General features: G+C 33.6%; 1 protein-coding gene across 1 annotated transcript; it reads left to right on the forward strand.

Moving 5' to 3' along the window:
- Window positions 1-14,424: 14,424 nt before the first annotated feature.
- Window positions 14,425-15,763, forward strand: LOC130623287 (uncharacterized). The gene is made up of 4 exons (XM_057438755.1): window positions 14,425-14,618; window positions 14,948-15,043; window positions 15,131-15,218; window positions 15,419-15,763. The coding sequence occupies exons 1-4, from the start codon at window positions 14,425-14,427 to the stop codon at window positions 15,761-15,763; spliced, it is 723 nt and encodes a 240-aa protein (XP_057294738.1).
- The last annotated feature ends 8,915 nt before the right edge of the window (window positions 15,764-24,678 follow it).

Genomic DNA, 24,678 nt, shown 5'->3' on the forward strand with positions numbered 1-24,678 from the left:
TTAAAAATCCACAGCAAGCAAGGAGATAAATTTATTTTTAAAAAAGCAGAGGAAATGAAATTCACCCAGAGGAGATTAAATTCACTCGGAGGAGTTGTAATTTACTCTGCACAACAATAAAAACAACCGGGATAGAAATCTACCTGCATTAAAAAGAACAACAACAATAAAAAAGGGGATTGGAATCACTTTTTAAAAACAACAACAAAAGAGGAGAAGAAATTCACTCACGTTAAAAACAACCTGACGAAATAAATTTATTTATAATAACCAGAGGGCATGGAATCCACTTTAAACCATAATAAAAAATTGAAGGTAGAGAAATCCACTTACGTAGAGAGAAAAAGTATTAGTTGGGTGTAATTCCCTCTTTTTAATGTTAACGAAAGAAAAGGTGGTGCTTTTCATATCCCTATGCAAAATAAATAGTAAGCCTTGTTAATTTGGAAGAATATAAACATACCTCAATGCAGAACATATAAGCTGAAAGATGTTGTTGTTATTGTGGGTGGAATGGCTGTCGCAACGCTAAAATAAAATTTCATAAACTTAGGAACTCTAGATGTTGAAAGAACCATCAATACTTAAGTGCTAACCCTATTCATACGTAGTAAATATTTTGCGTCCCTTGCGTAACACACCCATTGACGCCCCAGGTTGTTATGTTTTTATAGGAATTTCTGATGTTGCCTTACATCGTTTTTTAGGTAACTTTTGTTTTTGAGGTTTGGGGCTACGTGAACCTATTAATTTTAATTCAATTCTCACTAAAATGCACTGAATGAACAATAAAACGCATTAAAAAGAGTATCATTTTTTTCAGTTTTTGTCTAACTGACGCCTCAGTTAGTTTAATTAATTACGATGAAATAAAAAAATTTTATTCAAAGTAAGAAGAGAATATTTTTAATCCTTTACGAAAGATATACCCCAACAATGACGTCAGCAATGATTTTTATGACTTACGATCACAACAAATGATAAGTTACGGCAGTACAGCATAACTCTTCCCTCCCCACCTTCACCACTGCAATCGCCTCTCTCTTTACGTCTCGGGATGAATAGGGTTAACATTTGTAAAAATGGACAACTTGTTGGCAAAAGCGTTTCTTGTTGACATAAGCCTTTCCTAAATTGTTCAAAATATATTTTTATTATGCACGAATACAACTTACCCCTCATAATCCGAGAACGGGTAAGGATGCAAGAGAGTTTCAGATGATATGAGAGAGTTCCAGAGTATGTGAGAGAGTTTTGGCGGATTTGAGCAAACCGAGAAATCTTTACAAGCCAGTCATCCGAAGTATGTTGCAGCAGTGTAGTGGTAAGAATTGCGTTTTTTATATTATTTTCTTTAAAACTATTTTTAAATTATTAAATATATATATAATATTATAATTTATGAGCAATTAGAATGAGTCTTTGGTTTATGAATTTATCAACTGTGAACGTAGATGACACCTCACTTTGAAAAACATTCTAGACCATGAAAGAGCAATTGAAGTAGACTTTGCATTTGGAATACAAAGTTAAAATAAATTCCTACTTATTGGATTCCTACTTATTGGATTCCTACTTATTGGATTCCTACTTATTGGATTCCTACTTATTGGATTCCTACTTATTGGATTCCTACTTATTGGATTCCTACTTATTGGATTCCTACTTATTGGATTCCTACTTATTGGATTCCTACTTATTGGATTCCTACTTATTGGATTCCTACTTATTGGATTCCTACTTATTGGATTCCTACTTATTGGATTCCTACTTATTGGATTCCTACTTATTGGATTCCTACTTATTGGATTCCTACTTATTGGATTCCTACTTATTGGATTCCTACTTATTGGATTCCTACTTATTGGATTCCTACTTATTGGATTCCTACTTATTGGATTCCTACTTATTGGATTCCTACTTATTGGATTCCTACTTATTGGATTCCTACTTATTGGATTCCTACTTATTGGATTCCTACTTATTGGATTCCTACTTATTGGATTCCTACTTATTGGATTCCTACTTATTGGATTCCTACTTATTGGATTCCTACTTATTGGATTCCTACTTATTGGATTCCTACTTATTGGATTCCTACTTATTGGATTCCTACTTATTGGATTCCTACTTATTGGATTCCTACTTATTGGATTCCTACTTATTGGATTCCTACTTATTGGATTCCTACTTATTGGATTCCTACTTATTGGATTCCTACTTATTGGATTCCTACTTATTGGATTCCTACTTATTGGATTCCTACTTATTGGATTCCTACTTATTGGATTCCTACTTATTGGATTCCTACTTATTGGATTCCTACTTATTGGATTCCTACTTATTGGATTCCTACTTATTGGATTCCTACTTATTGGATTCCTACTTATTGGATTCCTACTTATTGGATTCCTACTTATTGGATTCCTACTTATTGGATTCCTACTTATTGGATTCCTACTTATTGGATTCCTACTTATTGGATTCCTACTTATTGGATTCCTACTTATTGGATTCCTACTTATTGGATTCCTACTTATTGGATTCCTACTTATTGGATTCCTACTTATTGGATTCCTACTTATTGGATTCCTACTTATTGGATTCCTACTTATTGGATTCCTACTTATTGGATTCCTACTTATTGGATTCCTACTTATTGGATTCCTACTTATTGGATTCCTACTTATTGGATTCCTACTTATTGGATTCCTACTTATTGGATTCCTACTTATTGGATTCCTACTTATTGGATTCCTACTTATTGGATTCCTACTTATTGGATTCCTACTTATTGGATTCCTACTTATTGGATTCCTACTTATTGGATTCCTACTTATTGGATTCCTACTTATTGGATTCCTACTTATTGGATTCCTACTTATTGGATTCCTACTTATTGGATTCCTACTTATTGGATTCCTACTTATTGGATTCCTACTTATTGGATTCCTACTTATTGGATTCCTACTTATTGGATTCCTACTTATTGGATTCCTACTTATTGGATTCCTACTTATTGGATTCCTACTTATTGGATTCCTACTTATTGGATTCCTACTTATTGGATTCCTACTTATTGGATTCCTACTTATTGGATTCCTACTTATTGGATTCCTACTTATTGGATTCCTACTTATTGGATTCCTACTTATTGGATTCCTACTTATTGGATTCCTACTTATTGGATTCCTACTTATTGGATTCCTACTTATTGGATTCCTACTTATTGGATTCCTACTTATTGGATTCCTACTTATTGGATTCCTACTTATTGGATTCCTACTTATTGGATTCCTACTTATTGGATTCCTACTTATTGGATTCCTACTTATTGGATTCCTACTTATTGGATTCCTACTTATTGGATTCCTACTTATTGGATTCCTACTTATTGGATTCCTACTTATTGGATTCCTACTTATTGGATTCCTACTTATTGGATTCCTACTTATTGGATTCCTACTTATTGGATTCCTACTTATTGGATTCCTACTTATTGGATTCCTACTTATTGGATTCCTACTTATTGGATTCCTACTTATTGGATTCCTACTTATTGGATTCCTACTTATTGGATTCCTACTTATTGGATTCCTACTTATTGGATTCCTACTTATTGGATTCCTACTTATTGGATTCCTACTTATTGGATTCCTACTTATTGGATTCCTACTTATTGGATTCCTACTTATTGGATTCCTACTTATTGGATTCCTACTTATTGGATTCCTACTTATTGGATTCCTACTTATTGGATTCCTACTTATTGGATTCCTACTTATTGGATTCCTACTTATTGGATTCCTACTTATTGGATTCCTACTTATTGGATTCCTACTTATTGGATTCCTACTTATTGGATTCCTACTTATTGGATTCCTACTTATTGGATTCCTACTTATTGGATTCCTACTTATTGGATTCCTACTTATTGGATTCCTACTTATTGGATTCCTACTTATTGGATTCCTACTTATTGGATTCCTACTTATTGGATTCCTACTTATTGGATTCCTACTTATTGGATTCCTACTTATTGGATTCCTACTTATTGGATTCCTACTTATTGGATTCCTACTTATTGGATTCCTACTTATTGGATTCCTACTTATTGGATTCCTACTTATTGGATTCCTACTTATTGGATTCCTACTTATTGGATTCCTACTTATTGGATTCCTACTTATTGGATTCCTACTTATTGGATTCCTACTTATTGGATTCCTACTTATTGGATTCCTACTTATTGGATTCCTACTTATTGGATTCCTACTTATTGGATTCCTACTTATTGGATTCCTACTTATTGGATTCCTACTTATTGGATTCCTACTTATTGGATTCCTACTTATTGGATTCCTACTTATTGGATTCCTACTTATTGGATTCCTACTTATTGGATTCCTACTTATTGGATTCCTACTTATTGGATTCCTACTTATTGGATTCCTACTTATTGGATTCCTACTTATTGGATTCCTACTTATTGGATTCCTACTTATTGGATTCCTACTTATTGGATTCCTACTTATTGGATTCCTACTTATTGGATTCCTACTTATTGGATTCCTACTTATTGGATTCCTACTTATTGGATTCCTACTTATTGGATTCCTACTTATTGGATTCCTACTTATTGGATTCCTACTTATTGGATTCCTACTTATTGGATTCCTACTTATTGGATTCCTACTTATTGGATTCCTACTTATTGGATTCCTACTTATTGGATTCCTACTTATTGGATTCCTACTTATTGGATTCCTACTTATTGGATTCCTACTTATTGGATTCCTACTTATTGGATTCCTACTTATTGGATTCCTACTTATTGGATTCCTACTTATTGGATTCCTACTTATTGGATTCCTACTTATTGGATTCCTACTTATTGGATTCCTACTTATTGGATTCCTACTTATTGGATTCCTACTTATTGGATTCCTACTTATTGGATTCCTACTTATTGGATTCCTACTTATTGGATTCCTACTTATTGGATTCCTACTTATTGGATTCCTACTTATTGGATTCCTACTTATTGGATTCCTACTTATTGGATTCCTACTTATTGGATTCCTACTTATTGGATTCCTACTTATTGGATTCCTACTTATTGGATTCCTACTTATTGGATTCCTACTTATTGGATTCCTACTTATTGGATTCCTACTTATTGGATTCCTACTTATTGGATTCCTACTTATTGGATTCCTACTTATTGGATTCCTACTTATTGGATTCCTACTTATTGGATTCCTACTTATTGGATTCCTACTTATTGGATTCCTACTTATTGGATTCCTACTTATTGGATTCCTACTTATTGGATTCCTACTTATTGGATTCCTACTTATTGGATTCCTACTTATTGGATTCCTACTTATTGGATTCCTACTTATTGGATTCCTACTTATTGGATTCCTACTTATTGGATTCCTACTTATTGGATTCCTACTTATTGGATTCCTACTTATTGGATTCCTACTTATTGGATTCCTACTTATTGGATTCCTACTTATTGGATTCCTACTTATTGGATTCCTACTTATTGGATTCCTACTTATTGGATTCCTACTTATTGGATTCCTACTTATTGGATTCCTACTTATTGGATTCCTACTTATTGGATTCCTACTTATTGGATTCCTACTTATTGGATTCCTACTTATTGGATTCCTACTTATTGGATTCCTACTTATTGGATTCCTACTTATTGGATTCCTACTTATTGGATTCCTACTTATTGGATTCCTACTTATTGGATTCCTACTTATTGGATTCCTACTTATTGGATTCCTACTTATTGGATTCCTACTTATTGGATTCCTACTTATTGGATTCCTACTTATTGGATTCCTACTTATTGGATTCCTACTTATTGGATTCCTACTTATTGGATTCCTACTTATTGGATTCCTACTTATTGGATTCCTACTTATTGGATTCCTACTTATTGGATTCCTACTTATTGGATTCCTACTTATTGGATTCCTACTTATTGGATTCCTACTTATTGGATTCCTACTTATTGGATTCCTACTTATTGGATTCCTACTTATTGGATTCCTACTTATTGGATTCCTACTTATTGGATTCCTACTTATTGGATTCCTACTTATTGGATTCCTACTTATTGGATTCCTACTTATTGGATTCCTACTTATTGGATTCCTACTTATTGGATTCCTACTTATTGGATTCCTACTTATTGGATTCCTACTTATTGGATTCCTACTTATTGGATTCCTACTTATTGGATTCCTACTTATTGGATTCCTACTTATTGGATTCCTACTTATTGGATTCCTACTTATTGGATTCCTACTTATTGGATTCCTACTTATTGGATTCCTACTTATTGGATTCCTACTTATTGGATTCCTACTTATTGGATTCCTACTTATTGGATTCCTACTTATTGGATTCCTACTTATTGGATTCCTACTTATTGGATTCCTACTTATTGGATTCCTACTTATTGGATTCCTACTTATTGGATTCCTACTTATTGGATTCCTACTTATTGGATTCCTACTTATTGGATTCCTACTTATTGGATTCCTACTTATTGGATTCCTACTTATTGGATTCCTACTTATTGGATTCCTACTTATTGGATTCCTACTTATTGGATTCCTACTTATTGGATTCCTACTTATTGGATTCCTACTTATTGGATTCCTACTTATTGGATTCCTACTTATTGGATTCCTACTTATTGGATTCCTACTTATTGGATTCCTACTTATTGGATTCCTACTTATTGGATTCCTACTTATTGGATTCCTACTTATTGGATTCCTACTTATTGGATTCCTACTTATTGGATTCCTACTTATTGGATTCCTACTTATTGGATTCCTACTTATTGGATTCCTACTTATTGGATTCCTACTTATTGGATTCCTACTTATTGGATTCCTACTTATTGGATTCCTACTTATTGGATTCCTACTTATTGGATTCCTACTTATTGGATTCCTACTTATTGGATTCCTACTTATTGGATTCCTACTTATTGGATTCCTACTTATTGGATTCCTACTTATTGGATTCCTACTTATTGGATTCCTACTTATTGGATTCCTACTTATTGGATTCCTACTTATTGGATTCCTACTTATTGGATTCCTACTTATTGGATTCCTACTTATTGAATTCATTTATATTTATTGAATTTATATTTACTGAATTTATATTTATATTTATTACATTTATTTTTATAATACAGTTGCCGCCCGATAACTGCAACTATCATAGACACACAAAAATGGTTTCACTTATCCAAATGTATCCAAAGTAAAAAATACAGATGGGAAAATTGAACATAGCGTAATTTTTTTTGGTCAATGCAATCGTGTATTTTGGCACACCTTACTTTCTTTCCATTATTTGAACTTTTTATCTTTAAAGACGTTTTAATTCTCAACCATACTTTTAGATAAAACTTTCTTTTTGATACCTGTACGGTTGACATGTTGTCTTCAGAAAAAAAAAATGTTAGTTCTAAAAAATCCGTGAACTAAATTTCTACTTATTTAGTTTTTATTTATCTAAAGAAATTATAAAAGCTTGAAAAAAGACCAATGCAAGGAACCTGCGAACATGGTTCCACTTATATAAGGTTTCACTTATGACGAGTTCCACATGTCGAGCGGCAACTGTATACTTAATCATACTAGCCAGCAGCAGCAAAACACGCACCGGTTCACTAAAATGAAAAAACAGATGATAAAGATTCCTAGCGCTTTTTATAAATATTATCTTTTGTGGAAGGATCACGGAAACGTTGGAAACTTCTAGCGGAGTTGAGAGCTTCTTTCAACTGGATCAAGATGAAAAGTGCAGTGGTGGATCCAGGATTTCATAGAAAAACTTTAGTACTGGAGAAAGTAATATTGATTTTGCTAGTCACAGTGATAATTCAAGTAACCAAATATGCATCTTGCTGTAATTTCGCTATTCTTAAATCCACGCCTGCATTATAGCTGGTGATAAAACCCGGGTTTAGGAAGTATAAAGATATTTCGTAACTTCGTAAGATAAAGTACCGATTGTACAAGGTTACGTTCAAATAGCCAGTCCTGCGGACTGCAAATTGAATCTCACTCGTTGCCACGAAATTACTGTAGTAGCAATGCACAAAGTAGCTCTACTTTTATATAAAATTTGTTACAAATAGGATTTTTATAGACATCAATATAAATTTATAAGTATCTGACAATGAAATTTTAAAGCAGTCTTCTGCGTCGAAAAATTGCGTAGAAAATATGGTCGTTGACGGCTTTTTTAAAAACAACGTATATTTAAAAATTGTTGTAGTATTAAGATTTATATTACATATTTTGAAATCATTATTTAAGCAAAATGAATAAATATGATTAATATGTACAATTCACGCATTTTTACTTTTGTGGAAGATATTTTTGGTTTGCCAATTCTCGATGTCTGTACCTCAAGCGAAAAAAAATGTGAAATCTAACGTTGATAAACTTTTTATACTATATACTGGAGTTCTTGTCTGCTAGTTCGCAAGAATGATGTGGAGAGATATTGTATCCGATATTTTACAGATTTGGTTAATAAGGATTTCTAAGTAACCCAGTATACAGACATTAACTCATGCTTGCTTCTCAACTTTTAATGACAAGTTATTCAATTAAATTTTTTTCCACTTACTTAACTTTTTTCGTTATATTGTCCAATTCATTGGGAAATCCAGGTATCCAGAAATGCGATAACCTTCCGAAACAGTGACTAGACCATGTGCAGATTAGGGCGAGCCCCCTTAAAAAATGTTTTTCTACCTTCGACTTGAAAAGTACCTTCGTTGCGAATGGAACCTCTAATATCTTAACGAGACAAAAATGTTATTCGGAAATACTAGTGATAATGTACGCAAAAACGAATTAAAGTTTTTTTTCTGAATTTTGTGTGTTCAACGATTTAATTTTAGTCTCTTTGTTAGTTTTAATTTTTTTGAAATTTTGACGGTAGTCATATTTTTTTTTTGATTTTTTTTACATTCCTTTCTTTAAAATTATATGTAATCAATTTTGACCCGTATTTTGTATGACGCAATTTCACAGGTTCCAGTTCTTGTTTCGTATAGTTTTTATAAAACAGTACCTCATCCGTGCAAAAATTAATCGAAATCGTACACACCATAAAAATCAAATATTGTTTTTCAAATTTAGGATGGAAGAATTATCGATAAACAGATTTCTAAAAATAATTATTAAAAGAAGATTGCAAACAAAAAACAACTTTAAGAATGATTTTTAATAAAACAAACAAGAACTTCACGTACAGTGGAAAACCTAACTCCAGTACAAAAGTAAAACTCTTAAGGTGGATGTACACCATAATGACATTTGTGGTAAAAGATCTGAATTACTTTTAATAGTGCTTTGACGATATCATCTCGAGATATTGATATTATCAGAAGATAATGTCGCAAAAGATAACTTTTGATTTCTTTTCTGGCGATGGCAAACTTTATTCCGATTTCCTAGTGATAAGAAAAATTATGCTGGGTCTCCTGCTTGCCCTCCTCCCAGCTTATTTGTTTAGGCTATGACAGCATACGACGAAATTAAAAGATTCAGACGATTATATATCTGCGTGAGAACTCATGGTTACCAGTAGGTACTGAATAAATGGAGTATGCAGTTGCTTTGAACGAACAAAAAATTTCCTTTTTTAGTTATTTTTTGGAAAAAAGAAACTCCTTCACGCAATAAAAATGATTGAAAATAATATCTTTTTGTTTATGTAGAACTGAAATACTTACAAAGGTTTTTTTTGAGATAAAATAGGCTTAGCTTTTGGATTTATGGCATGGTTGACCATAAAATACTTTCGTCGTAAATTTATAAACTGGCTAAGTTGTTTAACTTCTTATCAAATCTTCAGAACTTTAGTATATTCTCCTAAGACGGCTTCGTGTGTCATGTCGCCATTGAAAGGTGTTAAAACAGCCAAAAAATGGTGGAAAACTCTTTATACAACGAAAGTGACAAGAAAAGTAGATATTGCTGTTGCTATCTAGTTATTTAAATTTTTGTAGAGAATAAGAAAGTAGTCTGAATATTTCCAAAAAAATAAGCGAATGTTGCCCATTTTTCACTAGTCCACCATAGAAAACAAGTTGAATGTTTTTCTTGAGTTTACATCAAAGAAGCCAATTTTTATAAAGAAACATCTCTTGAGATCCAATTATACTTTCCCACAACTTATTACAAGATATAAAAGAATATATATAGACTAGCCGGGAAACCCGGCGACGAAACGCCGGGTTAAGCCACAAGTAAAGGTGTGATCCGGCATTGAACACTCTTTGGAGCGCTTAATAAGAGCCGTAAACTGTCCCACACGATCAGGTGGAGCGCTTTAGTAGAGGTATACAGTATGTCGTTAATCTTTTGAAGCGCATACACCATTATAGTGTGCGACTGTAACATATTTTTCAAAAAATAACTTTCCCGCAACGATAACTGATATAAAAACAGAGTTTACAAAGTGTTGTTACTCCATCATAGCAAAAACAATCGTCAATTTTATTTCATTTTGCAGAATAACTTTTTGCGCAAGTTAAAAAATTAATCGTGACACTGGGCTGAGCGCTTAGTACAGTTAAACCGTGTTGCACAGCGTATAGGAATAATACCCTTTTGAAAAAAACTTTCTCGCAGACACAGGGCTGAGCGGTTAGTCCAGGCGTGATTCCCAAGAAAGTTTAAAATTAATTGTCACAGTGGTGGGCTGACCTTAGTATATACAGGTAAACGGTGTTGCACATGCCCATAGGCGTAACAGCCTTTTACAAAAAACAGTCTGTTTTTAACACTGGGCTAACCGCTTAGTACAGTTAAACACAGTTGAACAGGCGCATAAGGCGTATTACCCTTTTCCAAAAATGTTCATTGCAACTTCGGTTTAAATAAAAACACAGGGAACAGCCTGTCGTTACTCGTCCAGCCAAAACAATCGCTCAGCCATTTCATTTGCAATTGTTGTAGACAAACTGCATTTTTATACTTTCACTTTTTAAATAGCCACAGCCTAAACATAAAAATAAATGTTGGCTAGGATAAAAAGCTCTTATACCAAACAGAATAGCAATAAGTGAGGCTCTAGCTAGCTAGTAGCTATAGCTAGCTAATCTTCGTTCCTAGCCAAACATCCTAAAACTGGTGCGTTTAAGATCTGTACGTGGCTAAAAAACGTGACAATATATTTATCCTAACATTGAAAACAAACAGAAAACAAATATTACAAATATATAAGGCTTTTAGAAGATAAAAAAGTCAAACAGGCCTACAAACACGACCATTATCAAAATGGCCTTCGTTCCGCGAAGATCTTGGATTCTTTCTGGTCGCGAAAATCTTGTTTTTTTTTAAAGAATCAGGCGTTGTGAATGGTATTCTACGCGCGAGCGGTCAAAACAAAGTCGGTAAAAATATATCGCATTTGGTATCGGCGCGTAATTTACAAAATTTCGTGTTTCCGTTACGTAACGAGGCTCTCGCGGACAGACAGACAAAATACGGCTATTATTAAAGAGGCAAATAAAACACAAAAATCAAAGACAATTAAAAATTGATTTTTATAATGAAAAAAGACCTCAAAAATTACAGAATTTTCTTGATCTTAAGTCCCTTTTCCTTGTTCCAAATTTGTTTTTTTGACCATCTGTGAGCCTTTAAGATTTATTTGCTTTTTATACCGCAGAATTAGAAATAGGCCTGTCTTCATTTAAGAGTTGCAACATTTCCATTTCGTAATTTTTGTGCTTTCACCTTAGACAACTCAGGTACAAAATTTGTATAATATAGTTTGTCATGACGATATAACTGAGACACGAATATCATAAGCCAGTGTAAATTCACCTTGAATACCTAAGTTAAAAGCTAGTGTAGTTCAGTAAACTTACATTATTTTAAAAAGAAAGTTGAAACAAGAAATAAAACAGCATTTCCTCTTCAGTTGAAATCAAAATTGTATCTCATCAATATCTTTAGGCGGTTATAAGAAATAAGTTTTTTTTTGCATTATGAGCCAGTGAGTCCGTCAAAACATTTTGTCTGAGAGTGAGTCTTCTAATTAAGAATAAAAAAACACTTGAAGTTTAAACTCTTTGTTGGAGTAATATGATCTTAAGAAAGTAAAAAGCGAACAAGAAAGCCTGGCATTAAAGAAATTGTAACAATTTAAGAAAAATTGAAAAAATAACTAAAGACATTTTGCCACTGATCTTTTGAATCTAACTTAGCTAACTACAATTCTGAACATAGATTATTACAAAGGAGGGAGGAATTTGATAGCTTGTAACCACAAGCAATTGAGAAACAGTCTCTAATAAATAGCCGAACTTGTCGCATTTTATTTGTATTGTTCACATCGCATGGTTTTAATTAAATTATTTAGTTTTAAAACACGAAAGGGTACTAATTTTTGCAGACGCTAGCACGCCTGTAAATTAAGATATTTTGTGCCTTTCTTGCAGACCTCGCAGAGAGTGCGACGCATTTTTACGTTGGTTACTCGATCCGCAACCCTGCCCAAGTAATAACGTTTAACAATTTTTAGAAATACCACAAAATGATTTTTTGTAATACTGTGTCTAGAATTGTAGGAAGTAAGCAAATGATGCGTTGCGTTATTGGTAACTTTATAAACATTGTCTGTACCGGACGGAAAAAAGCACTTTCAACAATCAAAAGCTGAAAAACAAAAATAAAATATCAATCAACAACTGAACACGGCGATTTTTATTTAAAAAAAGAGAAATTAAAGTTGAGAAAATTCACTGGAAGTATAGCTATATAAAGACACAAAAAAAACTGCTTTGAACTCCCAACTGTGTAAATGTAAAAATCCTATGTCAATGCATCATGTATCATTGATTTGATAAAACACTTAGAATAGGAGATCTTGTTTTGATAATGTATCTGAGAAGGAAAGAGAACCCGGATTTAAAGCACTAGAACTACTTTCGTTTTTATTGTTTAAGATAATGAATCAAAAGCTTGTTTTCTCGACCGACTTCTCGTCCTAAAAAATTGAACATTTGATATGAAATGCGTAATAGACAGACTTTTTGTGCAGAAAATTTTCACCATTTTTAGTTAATAGTCGTAAATTCACAAATTTTATATATACTATATAAAAATATCTGTATTATTAATTTAGCACATGCGCTGGATCGCCCAACATTAATTACTTTTTAAAAAGACAAAAACAGATGATAATAGAATAAAAAAATTGACCCCTTCCCCTTTACCTTCTCTCCCTTCTTAGAAATAGTAACAGCTAAGGCAAGTAAACATTATTTAACATGATTTACTGAAATATTTTGTCACAATAAAAAATATGATTCTTATCTGATTCTAAGCAAAAAATAAGTAAATAATCTTTAATATGTTAATACAACAAAAACAATATTTAAGGCATTCCTCTGTATGTGTGTTACCATCTGTTAAACGGTAATTAGATATACTGTAATGCATAGCGGATGTGTATGAATTTCTTACTACAACCTCGTAGAACAAAAAGCAAAGCATTTGTTCTACATATAAAACTTTATGTAAGGATGCGTACTTTCTTAAACATAAGAAAAAATTGCAAAGTATTTGTAAAACGTCCAATAGCACTTATAGTAAAACAAGAAAAAAATATAAACCACCATTTCTTATTATACTAATTAATAAATGATTTACCGCCTCCAAAATCCATTGATATATTCACGCAGGTCTCTTAATACTTGACCAACCGACCAAGCATTATCATGGGGAACCCGACGTGGAGGAGGCAATGGATTTTGAGGAATAATATTGGGACGGTGGTATGGGAGTGGACAGGGTACAATGTGTGTGCGTATAGAACGGGGAGGAACAATAAAAGACGATAAAGAACGTGTAGAGGATGGCGGTGTTTGCAAAGGTGATTGTGGTGGTTGTGGCGGTGGCCTTTGTATTGATGCTGGTGGTGGTGGCCTTGGTAGTGGTTGAGGTGATAGTGATGGTGGTGGCCTCGATGGTGGTGGTTGTGGCCTTGGTGGCGATGGTGGTGGTGGCGGCGGCGGCGGCATTGATATCGATGCCACTTTTGAATCACCACCGTGTGAAAGAGTTCGAAATGGACGCAGTGCAGGAAGCAATGGGGTGGAATGTGAAGGAGGAATTGTGGGTGGTCGTAAGGGTGAATATGGAGGCGAATATGGATGGTGTCGAAAGTATGGATGCAATTGTGGACGGTGAGAAGACTGACGCAACGTAGACGAAGACAAGGACGACAACGACCCAGACGGTGGAGACAACAATGACACTGCAGGAGTTGACGACACAAAAGATAATGAAGAGAAGGAAGACAAGAAGGATGAAGAAGTGGATGAAGAAGTGGATTAAGAAGTGGATGGAGGTGTTTGAGGAAGTGAGAAATGCAAAGAAGAAGGTAAAGATAAGCACAAAGCGGACGATAAGGAATGTGCAGAGGAAGACAAAGAGGTTGAATACGAGGAAGACGAGGAGGAAGAACATAAATGCGAAACAGATCGTAGGCGTGCCCTGGTTTGATCCCTCCGTTGAAAGTCTTGCTCTATTGCCTAAGTAAGAAAAAGGAATTCATTTAGACTATCGAATCCTGCCGAAACCTTTTTCAGCGTAAAGCAATCAGTATTTACAATATCAGTTTAAAGCAATTTTTTCTTCAGCAAAAGACATGTCATAAGAAGCGTTTTTACCTTTTTACGTACTCTGCGTGGTCACTCGCCAAAGCGACAAAAATCTCTACTGCTAAATCTTAAATATTGTGCAATATGAAGAAGCGCGTTTCTACCGATTTGCTAAGAGATTGAAATTGATTTTCGTCCGTAATGCCGTTAAAAAATGCTAAATTAAGGTGCTAAAAAAAAACTATTAGTCGAGTTTTTTTCTAGCACAACCTATTTTATCCAGCAAAATTTGGCGTTAAAGGTTCCATTCAAAGTGAATGAAGAAAGCCATTTTTTACTTTGTAGTAATCCTCACGTGAAGTAACAAAACATCCTTAAACGCGTAAATTACGCTATTACGTATTTTGTCGATAAGGTGTTAATTGTCTTTTGATCCCGTTAATTAAGTTTTAATTTTATTTACAAACATTTAGTCAGAAGCATTGACAAAGAAAATACGTTAAACTTACTTCAAGCCAAACCTGAAAGTCTTCCGGTTGATCCAGCCTAGTGAAAGGGGAAAAAATTGTGAATCGTAGAACAGAAGCTCTGTGAATGCACGAATGCGTTTTCATGAAAAAGTGTAGTAGGTTGAGTCAAATTAGCGAGACTGGTTGCATCATGTAAAAGCGCGAAAATAAATTTATAATTTCAATAAATTCACAGAAAAAAAGTTATACATACGGAATAACATAGAACTACTCAGCTGCTGCGAGTGCATCAGGAGCTGCAGGTGGTGCAGCTAATGGTGGTGGTGACGGTAGCGGTGGTCCAGTTAAAGTTGGTGGTGCTGGCGCCAGTGGTGGTGATAGCTCCCGTGGTGGTACTGGCACCGGTGGTGGTGGTGGTGGTGCTGGCTCTGGTGGTGGTGCTGGCTCCGGTGGTGGTGCTGGCACTTGTGGTGGTGCTTGCTCTGGTGGTGGTGCTGGCACTGGTGCAGCTGGATGTGGGGGTGGTGATGGTGATGGTGGTGCAGCTGGTGGCTGCGGTAGTGGTGGTGGATCTCGGTTTACCCTCCTCCTCCGTCGCTCTCTCACATAAACTGTCTGGCCGTCATTTGGTCTACAAGAAAGAAATATGTATAAAATGTATTGAACGAAACAAATTATGTGTATTAAGTGTATTTCTGAGAATCAAACACAAAAAATAATTTGCTATAATATATATCCAACGCTTTTTTACAAAGATGCCTAACAAACTGAATAGTCTTTCGGATGCTAAATTCTACAATAACTCTTTTAATACGAAAGCCAAAATATAGCCTTGTTCAACAAACGATCGCAAAAAATCACTACAAACTTAAGAACAGCTTAATTTTGTACAATTGTTTCAAGAAAGTTGTTCCTGAAAAAAATTGTACTATCCTATTTTACTTCTTTCAAATATTGGTTAGCGACTGCTTGCTGAAAAACACGACCTTTACTTAATGTGGCTAGTTTTTTTAAATACTAGTACAAAACGATTTCTGAGGTAAGAAAGTCGGATACTTTATATAAAGCATGCATTCGCGGTGGCTGACATATAAAAAAAATATAACAAAAAAATACTTACCCCACTCTCTTGACGGCTCTTCTCGGATTCTAAATTGATAAAAATGTCGATAATAACTTTATGGTAAAGAACTGTAAGGAGAAAATAATTTTATGTTACTTACCCTTCGGACGTTGTGATACACAAAGTATCGTTGCCCATTCCTCCACACTTGGTCTTGCTGTGGCAGTGGCAGTGGCAGTGGTTGCTGTTGTTCAGGTTCCTCCGGTTGGCCTGCTTGTTGCTGAGGTTGTGCTTGTTGCTGAGGTTGTGCTTGTTGCTGAGGTTGTGCTTGTTGCTGAGGTTGTGCTTGTTGTTGTTGTTGTGCTTGTTGTTGTTGTTGTGCTTGTTGTTGTTGTTGTGCTTGTTGTTGTTGTTGTGCTTGTTGTTGTTGTTGTTGTTGTTGTTGTTGTTGTTGTTGTTGTTGTTGCGCTTCTTGTTGCAGATCTTGTTGATCTTCTGATTGTTCGTTATTCTACAAAAACGTATGTATTATAGCACAACAAAACATTTCTATCGTAACACAGAGACTGTGTGTGTGTCTGTAACAGGCAAAGTGATGAGTTCATTTTCCTCTGATGTACGCAAAATTTTCCTTGAAGTCGCCGAAGAAAGTGTCATCGGATTTATTTTGTTTACGTCACGTGATGTAAACGACATAATTTGATTTCCTAAAGTAAATTTAACGGCTAACTTTCGGACATTGTTTACCATCGACACAGAAGAACAACAAAAGAACGATCCCTCCATCTTGAAAAAAGTTCAAAAAATAATAAAAGTTATTTTTAGAAACAAAAAAAAATAAAGTGAAGAATTAGAAATAGAAAAGTGAATTTGGAAGCTACGATAATTTACTTTAGAAGTGAAGATGGAGCTAGAAGTGGTAAGTGACGTAAGAAGTAGAAAGTAAAGACCAGAGTTTAAAACAGATTTGAATTCACAAATAGTAGGAACTATGCCTTTTTTGTATAAGCTATTGTAAAAACCTTTAGGGTAAATACAATGTTTAAGAAACCTATTTTAAGTGACTTGTGCTTGCTGTTGCCAGCCTTTTTTTTGACACGTAATCACTTAATAAGATGGAATTATTTATTAGCATTTTCCTATGATGTCGTCGAAAAAGATATGTCTCAAATGTTAAATTTTTTGACGTAACGGCACGACGTCAATAACACTACTTTAACGTCAATATCTTTTATTTTTAGAAAGATTGCATAAAAATTTTATAGTATACAATTTTTGTATTTTGGCAGGTCCTTCCTGACCTCAGCAAAATTTTTTAACCTTTTATTTCCTTAGCCGTTCGTCAAAACACATAAATCTAAACAATATTTTGATCAGTGTTTTAAGCTCTACACAATAGAGGCAATGGGTACATAAATTTCCAAAAAAATACTTCTTGAGCATTGACGCGTCCTTGCAGATGTTATCAAAATTTAAGAATTAAAGAAATGGTTTTCTTTTTCATTGCTTCCCTGCCAGGTGGATTTCTCCAAAGGCCTCATCGACCAGTACAATAATGAATGGTAACATAATTTTGTGGACGTCAATCAAAGTTACTTTATATTGATTCTTACAACAAACGTGTTACAAGTTGTTTTGGGAATTCCACTAGTGTACCTAATTAACATGTAACCCACTGCTTAAGTTAATTTCTTTAGACAAACAGTTGCATTAAAAATTTAACAGAAATGTATGTGTTCAAAAACAACTGATATTATGCTAAGGAATAATTACACACAAGGTAAAGACTTGAATTCGAATTGCTGAGCTGACTTGTTACGGTTAGCTATACAAGAAAAATATCATGTCATTAATAACCTTGAAGGTAAAACATTAAAAAATAGTGGGCTCCGAGATTTAAAAAGCTCACAGAATTATTTTTTAAGACTGAACTTTTTGTAGCTTTTGTCGAAGAAATAAAACTTAAAGCGTAACTGAAAAACGAACTTCAATTTTTTAAATTATTTATGTATATAATTCTAAAAGGAATCCTAACCACACAAGGTTGATGAAAAGTCATAGTTATTCATTAAATAAAACTTACCATATTGGACGAGTTCTTCGAATAAAATATTTTAAAATTTTATAATGACTGAGGAACAACTTTTTATGCAGTTAGTTGTTTTTATACCATAGTACAACGCCTAGGGAATTGTGCATTTACGCCCATAATGATGTGCCTGGTTTTCACATGCAGATCTCTGAATGAGACTAAAAAAATCTCTGAATAAAAACATCCACCAAAATTTGCATAAAGAGATTATCGGGAAAGTCAATAAATATTATAAATTATTAGTTTTTTTACTTCCATTTGAGCCATTAGTACCGCTATCGTTTTCGTTACACAAGGAGCAAAAAAGAAGAAAAAAAATTCTTTCCGCTTCCGGCAAAGAGTCAGGTTCCTGGGAACGAGATGTGTCATTCATGTGCCCTGAAGGTACGTTTTAAAAGGATGTTTTAAAATTTGAGGACATTATCAAAAAAGTGTTATTTCGGTATATTTCTTTTCCTGTAACTAAAATTTTTCTTCCATGTGATCATGGTAATGAAGATATTCGACACGATAACGGGGCAAGAGTTGACATTAACTGCGTTCTGAACAGAACATAACATGATTTGCGTATAAATATGTTTTACGAACCCATGTAAGTTTGGATAGCAGCACTGACTAAACTGTGTTAATGTTCGATCACAGAAACGTCCGTTTTTGAGTTTGCCGCCAGCTTTAATGCATCTTGTAAATATTATGAACTTGTAAAAGAACATAAAGATTGAAAATTAACAAAATGCAAATGTCCCAACTGCAAAAGCTGCAGGTATAGCTGTGCATGCAGTTATATCAACTTAATACAAGTACTACCAGCCAAAATTCGATGTTTTATTGTCTTATCTGAAAAATAAAATAAGTACAGTTTTATTACACAAAACCGCGACATGTTTTTTGAAACTAACAGTAGCTTCTTAGAGGCTACTAGGACTCAACCGAATGTCTAAAGGCAGTAATACATGCATTGATTACTTCCTTTCAATTTCCGCAAGTCACGTCGTGTATCATAAAAAATCGCGCAATAAGGATTGCTTTCAAACTGATTGTCTTCTGGAAAAACGTTGTTGTTTTTAAGTCAAAAAAACACTTTATTTTATTACAGAAAATGCACGGACAACTTATTTTTTCAAAAAACTATGTTACTAGAGGAACAAAAGGTAACAAAAAAATATGGTCAACATAAAAAAATATTTTTAGACAATTTTATATAGTGGCAAACAATTTGTGGAAAGTAAAAGGCATAGATTAGAATGTCAAAAATATCATTTAAATCGTTTTCACATATTTCGGACAAAAGACCATCGCATATTCAAAATGTGTTTCGTCTTTCGTGCCATTTTGTACCAGAAAGCTATAATTTGCAGCAGTGACTGTAATCTCCTCGAATTTTTAATTGAAATAGCCGCTAGGGCGTTTTAAAAAAGCAATCGAACAAGTAAAGGAAAATTTATTGCGCATGTACAAATTCGATCACCATCGCTCACTTCGACTGCATCCGTTTAAGTGGAAACCCTAGCTGTGCATGCAGTTATATCAACTTAATACAAGTACTACCAGCCAAAATTCGATGTTTTATTGTCTTATCTGAAAAATAAAATAAGTACAGTTTTATTACACAAAACCGCGACATGTTTTTTGAAACTAACAGTAGCTTCTTAGAGGCTACTAGGACTCAACCGAATGTCTAAAGGCAGTAATACATGCATTGATTACTTCCTTTCAATTTCCGCAAGTCACGTCGTGTATCATAAAAAATCGCGCAATAAGGATTGCTTTCAAACTGATTGTCTTCTGGAAAAACGTTGTTGTTTTTAAGTCAAAAAAACACTTTATTTTATTACAGAAAATGCACGGACAACTTATTTTTTCAAAAAACTATGTTACTAGAGGAACAAAAGGTAACAAAAAAATATGGTCAACATAAAAAAATTTTTTTAGACAATTTTATATAGTGGCAAACAATTTGTGGAAAGTAAAAGGCATAGATTAGAATGTCAAAAATATCATTTAAATCGTTTTCACATATTTCGGACAAAAGACCATCGCATATTCAAAATGTGTTTCGTCTTTCGTGCCATTTTGTACCAGAAAGCTATAATTTGCAGCAGTGACTGTAATCTCCTCGAATTTTTAATTGAAATAGCCGCTAGGGCGTTTTAAAAAAGCAATCGAACAAGTAAAGGAAAATTTATTGCGCATGTACAAATTCGATCACCATCGCTCACTTCGACTGCATCCGTTTAAGTGGAAACCCTAGCTGTGCATGCAGTTATATCAACTTAATACAAGTACTACCAGCCAAAATTCGATGTTTTATTGTCTTATCTGAAAAATAAAATAAGTACAGTTTTATTACACAAAACCGCGACATGTTTTTTGAAACTAACAGTAGCTTCTTAGAGGCTACTAGGACTCAACCGAATGTCTAAAGGCAGTAATACATGCATTGATTACTTCCTTTCAATTTCCGCAAGTCACGTCGTGTATCATAAAAAATCGCGCAATAAGGATTGCTTTCAAACTGATTGTCTTCTGGAAAAACGTTGTTGTTTTTAAGTCAAAAAAACACTTTATTTTATTACAGAAAATGCACGGACAACTTATTTTTTCAAAAAACTATGTTACTAGAGGAACAAAAGGTAACAAAAAAATATGGTCAACATAAAAAAATTTTTTTAGACAATTTTATATAGTGGCAAACAATTTGTGGAAAGTAAAAGGCATAGATTAGAATGTCAAAAATATCATTTAAATCGTTTTCACATATTTCGGACAAAAGACCATCGCATATTCAAAATGTGTTTCGTCTTTCGTGCCATTTTGTACCAGAAAGCTATAATTTGCAGCAGTGACTGTAATCTCCTCGAATTTTTAATTGAAATAGCCGCTAGGGCGTTTTAAAAAAGCAATCGAACAAGTAAAGGAAAATTTATTGCGCATGTACAAATTCGATCACCATCGCTCACTTCGACTGCATCCGTTTAAGTGGAAACCCTCCGTTACGCATGTAAGACTAATATGTTTTGCTGGATTAGTTTTTATTAGTAAAAAGAAATCGTGATTTCTAAACAGCATTTGCGTAACTGATTTACCGTAAGAGGTTTAATTGATTGTTTGAAAAACATACGTAGCGTGAACTTTATGCACTTTAGGGAGATTTTAATTTATCGTTAGTTTTGTTTAATTATGTATTGTATGCATAAGTTTAAATATTATCAATAGAGAATACTTTGATTTTTGAACACTTTATCTTACGTTTTTCTTTGTTATCCACCGTTTACAAAGTGATTTTAAAATAATTTAAAAAAGAAACAGAAGTTAGTTTCACATGAAAAAGGAAATGTTAACTATGACTGGTAAATAAAAAAACCCTTACAATCCGAGTTTAACCGAACGACCGCTGTGAAAATTTGTCATTCAAACTTAACCAAGTTGAAATTTTTTGCATTATATAAAAAGAATGTTCATGGAAAAACCTTTAGAAAATTTCTCTTAACTATAATACTTAGCCTCTCTCCGCCTTGTGTAAAAATGTTTACTTTCAGGATTGTAGACAATAAAAGTACACAATGAATCAATGCATTAAATTCATTAAAGGTTGGCAGTGTAACCGAATATGATTTTTTTTGTACCTATTTCCGGTTAAAAGTTCTATATCCAGAGCAGCTAAAATTTGCTTTTAATTACATTCACGTAACTTATTTAAATTTTAATGCGTAAATTTTATATACAAACGTAAATTAATGTGCTTCGGAACGTGTTGTTGGCTAATAGGTTATCTGTTAATTTTCTTAACTAGATATTCAAATATGGTCTTCTAATAAAAATAATCTATTTAAGTTTTTTTTGTTTAGAGAAACTAAACCAAAAAATCGTGCAACCTCGGAATAACAAAATTAAGTATCTTGTGGAAAACTAATATTACAAAATCTTAGCCATAAAGAACAGTTTACGATGGTTCGTGTATTTCGAAAGGATCTCTGATATTAAATAGTGATCTATAAAGCAGGGTAATAACCCTAGGTATACTGTTACGTGGACCAAGAAAATATGCGAAGATTGGCCTTTACCTACATATTTTCAAAAAAGCAATGACAGCCTCATCTGAATCATTTTCCCACATGCATGAGCTTTAAAGAAATCATTTTGCAAATCAAATTATACCAATGTTTCCTTTAAGAAGTTTAAAAAGTTTTATAGCCCCTATCTAAAATTCCTAATCTCCTAAACTCAGGAAGTATAGCTTACACAAAATGATTTTACTGTTATTGTCTTTAGATTAGTCTTAAACTACCCACCAGACAATGTTTTTTGTTATGAAAAAAGTCACGCCATAGGGTGCCGTGTTGCGCAGTAGGGTGTCGGATGAAATATATATCGCGTCGGTAGAGAAGGGCAATAGATGACCGCATAATAGAGAGACGCGATACGTAATAGAAAGTAATGGGTGGAGGTGTAACTTCTGTTAACCACCCAAAAAATAGCCACTCCAGTAGTCATTTAATATGCTCTCCCCGTGCTTGAATATAGGAGGTGCTCTTTTCCATTTTTAAGGAATTTTCACCGCTATTTACCTTTTAGAAGGTCTGTTGATATTGTTCTGCGCTGCAACTACCGTTTAAAAGGCACAGGAGATTATGGTGGAAGTTTTCTTGATAGATGTTGTAGCAATCTTGTCGTCAGAGCTCTGGGAATGAGGAATATAATGCACGAAGTCATATTTTTCCTGACTCCAATAAAGTATTTATGACAAAAAGAGAAGATAAAAGCATAGGGTTTTCTCTGTCACGCATTCTGCTAAGTGTCTATCCACTTATTCGGTTAGAATTCAATTAGATTCAAGCTCGGGAAAAAGAAAGCAAGGCGGTATCCATTGTATTCAAAACCAATCATTTTTCTTCTTAACATTCCATACCTCTTTTTTAAAAGGAAGTTAGAAAACAGAGAAAAAGTAAACAGTTCTAGCAAATTGTACATTTGAAAATTATCATCTTTGTTGTATGGATTTACCACCTATGTTATTAATCCGTTTACGTATACACAGTTATTTTTACGTTGTAATATTGGCGTATATGTTGCTTTGCATTGTATACGCAATTTCATAATCCTGCTTCGAATGATCAGCTGTCGGTGTCAAATCGGCATTTATACTTGGTTTCACAGCTTTGCTGTTGATGTCTGCATAATGAGATATTGTTTTCCTTGTTTCCTCATAATCGTTAGTACCACGACTTTTATTGCTTTGTGGAGGCCTCGTCTGGATCATGTTGACAATTATAAAACCTTAATAAAATTAATAAAGCGTGAATAAAGAAAGAAACATTTTATACATGAAAAAATATAAGATTTTAATGTCCACAGTTTTATTATTTTTCTCTTTCAAGAGTGTTCCTTAAAATGTTTGAACTGACTAGAAGAAAAAGGTAAGATAATATTGAACTTTAAAAATAAAAATAATAACTATATCGTTGTATATCTTCCTCTGACAAATCAACGTAACTTAGCGCCTCTGTTGTATTAAACTAGTCGATATTGAAAAACACTTAGCCAGAATAATATTTAACACGTATACAATCTGTATCACAGACTGTATACGTTTTTTTCCCCTTCCAAATTTCTCCTTAAGTATTTCTTAGTTCCTGCGGGGAAAATTTGATATGAATTTGCAGCTATTAAAGAAATAAAAAATATTGAAATATTAAACTATTTACCTACTCTTTCTGCAGTCCATGATTGTGCTGTAGAAAAATAGTAAAGAAGAGCTTAAATAATCATGCTTTTAAATACACTAATTAAAAACCGAGTAAAATGATTTCCGGATCATGCGCATAAATAGAATACGCAATGCGGTAACATTTGGTTACTTGACTCTTTAACACTGTAGTATTAGATAGTTTAAATCTATAAAGAATAAATTTCACTTCCTTAAACGAGGGACTGTGACAAATTGTATACGTCCTAACAAAGCTAGTAATTGCCTAAGACCAAAACTTATTCGGCAAATTTTTTTTGTGCCATCTATCTTAGCAACAGTTTTAACCAATTTTAAAGCAGTTAAGACAGGGATTACAATAAATGAAAAAGCATAACTTCTGGCTTAATATAAAGTTTACATATACATTCATCTTCCAATGGTTTCGTTTCATCCGTTATTTTTGAGTTATACTTTATTAGGCTCAATGGCATTTGAACGGATAATCACAATGGTGCAGTGTATTTTCGTTATTATATCGTGTAATTCTACGTGATATTGTTACCATAGGTGTTGTACTTACCCCTTTTTCTATCCTTAGCGTCAGCTAGAAATTAAAACAGATTGAAACTTGCATACGAAAATCTAATATTACTTAAGAATCAATTACTAAACTCTTCAACA

This window comes from Hydractinia symbiolongicarpus, chromosome 13 (genome assembly GCF_029227915.1).
Source record: "Hydractinia symbiolongicarpus strain clone_291-10 chromosome 13, HSymV2.1, whole genome shotgun sequence".
Lineage (NCBI taxonomy): Eukaryota > Metazoa > Cnidaria > Hydrozoa > Anthoathecata > Hydractiniidae > Hydractinia > Hydractinia symbiolongicarpus.

Bases quoted from the DNA above. Each gene is read 5' to 3' on its own strand.
- LOC130623287 (XM_057438755.1), top strand. From the start codon at position 14,425: ATGGAGGTGTTTGAGGAAGTGAGAAATGCAAAGAAGAAGGTAAAGATA. The intron at 15,044-15,130 runs GTAACAAAACAT...CCGTTAATTAAG, and splicing joins TGTAGTAATCCTCACGTGAA to TTTTAATTTTATTTACAAAC. The intron at 15,219-15,418 runs GTTGATCCAGCC...GGAATAACATAG, and splicing joins CCAAACCTGAAAGTCTTCCG to AACTACTCAGCTGCTGCGAG.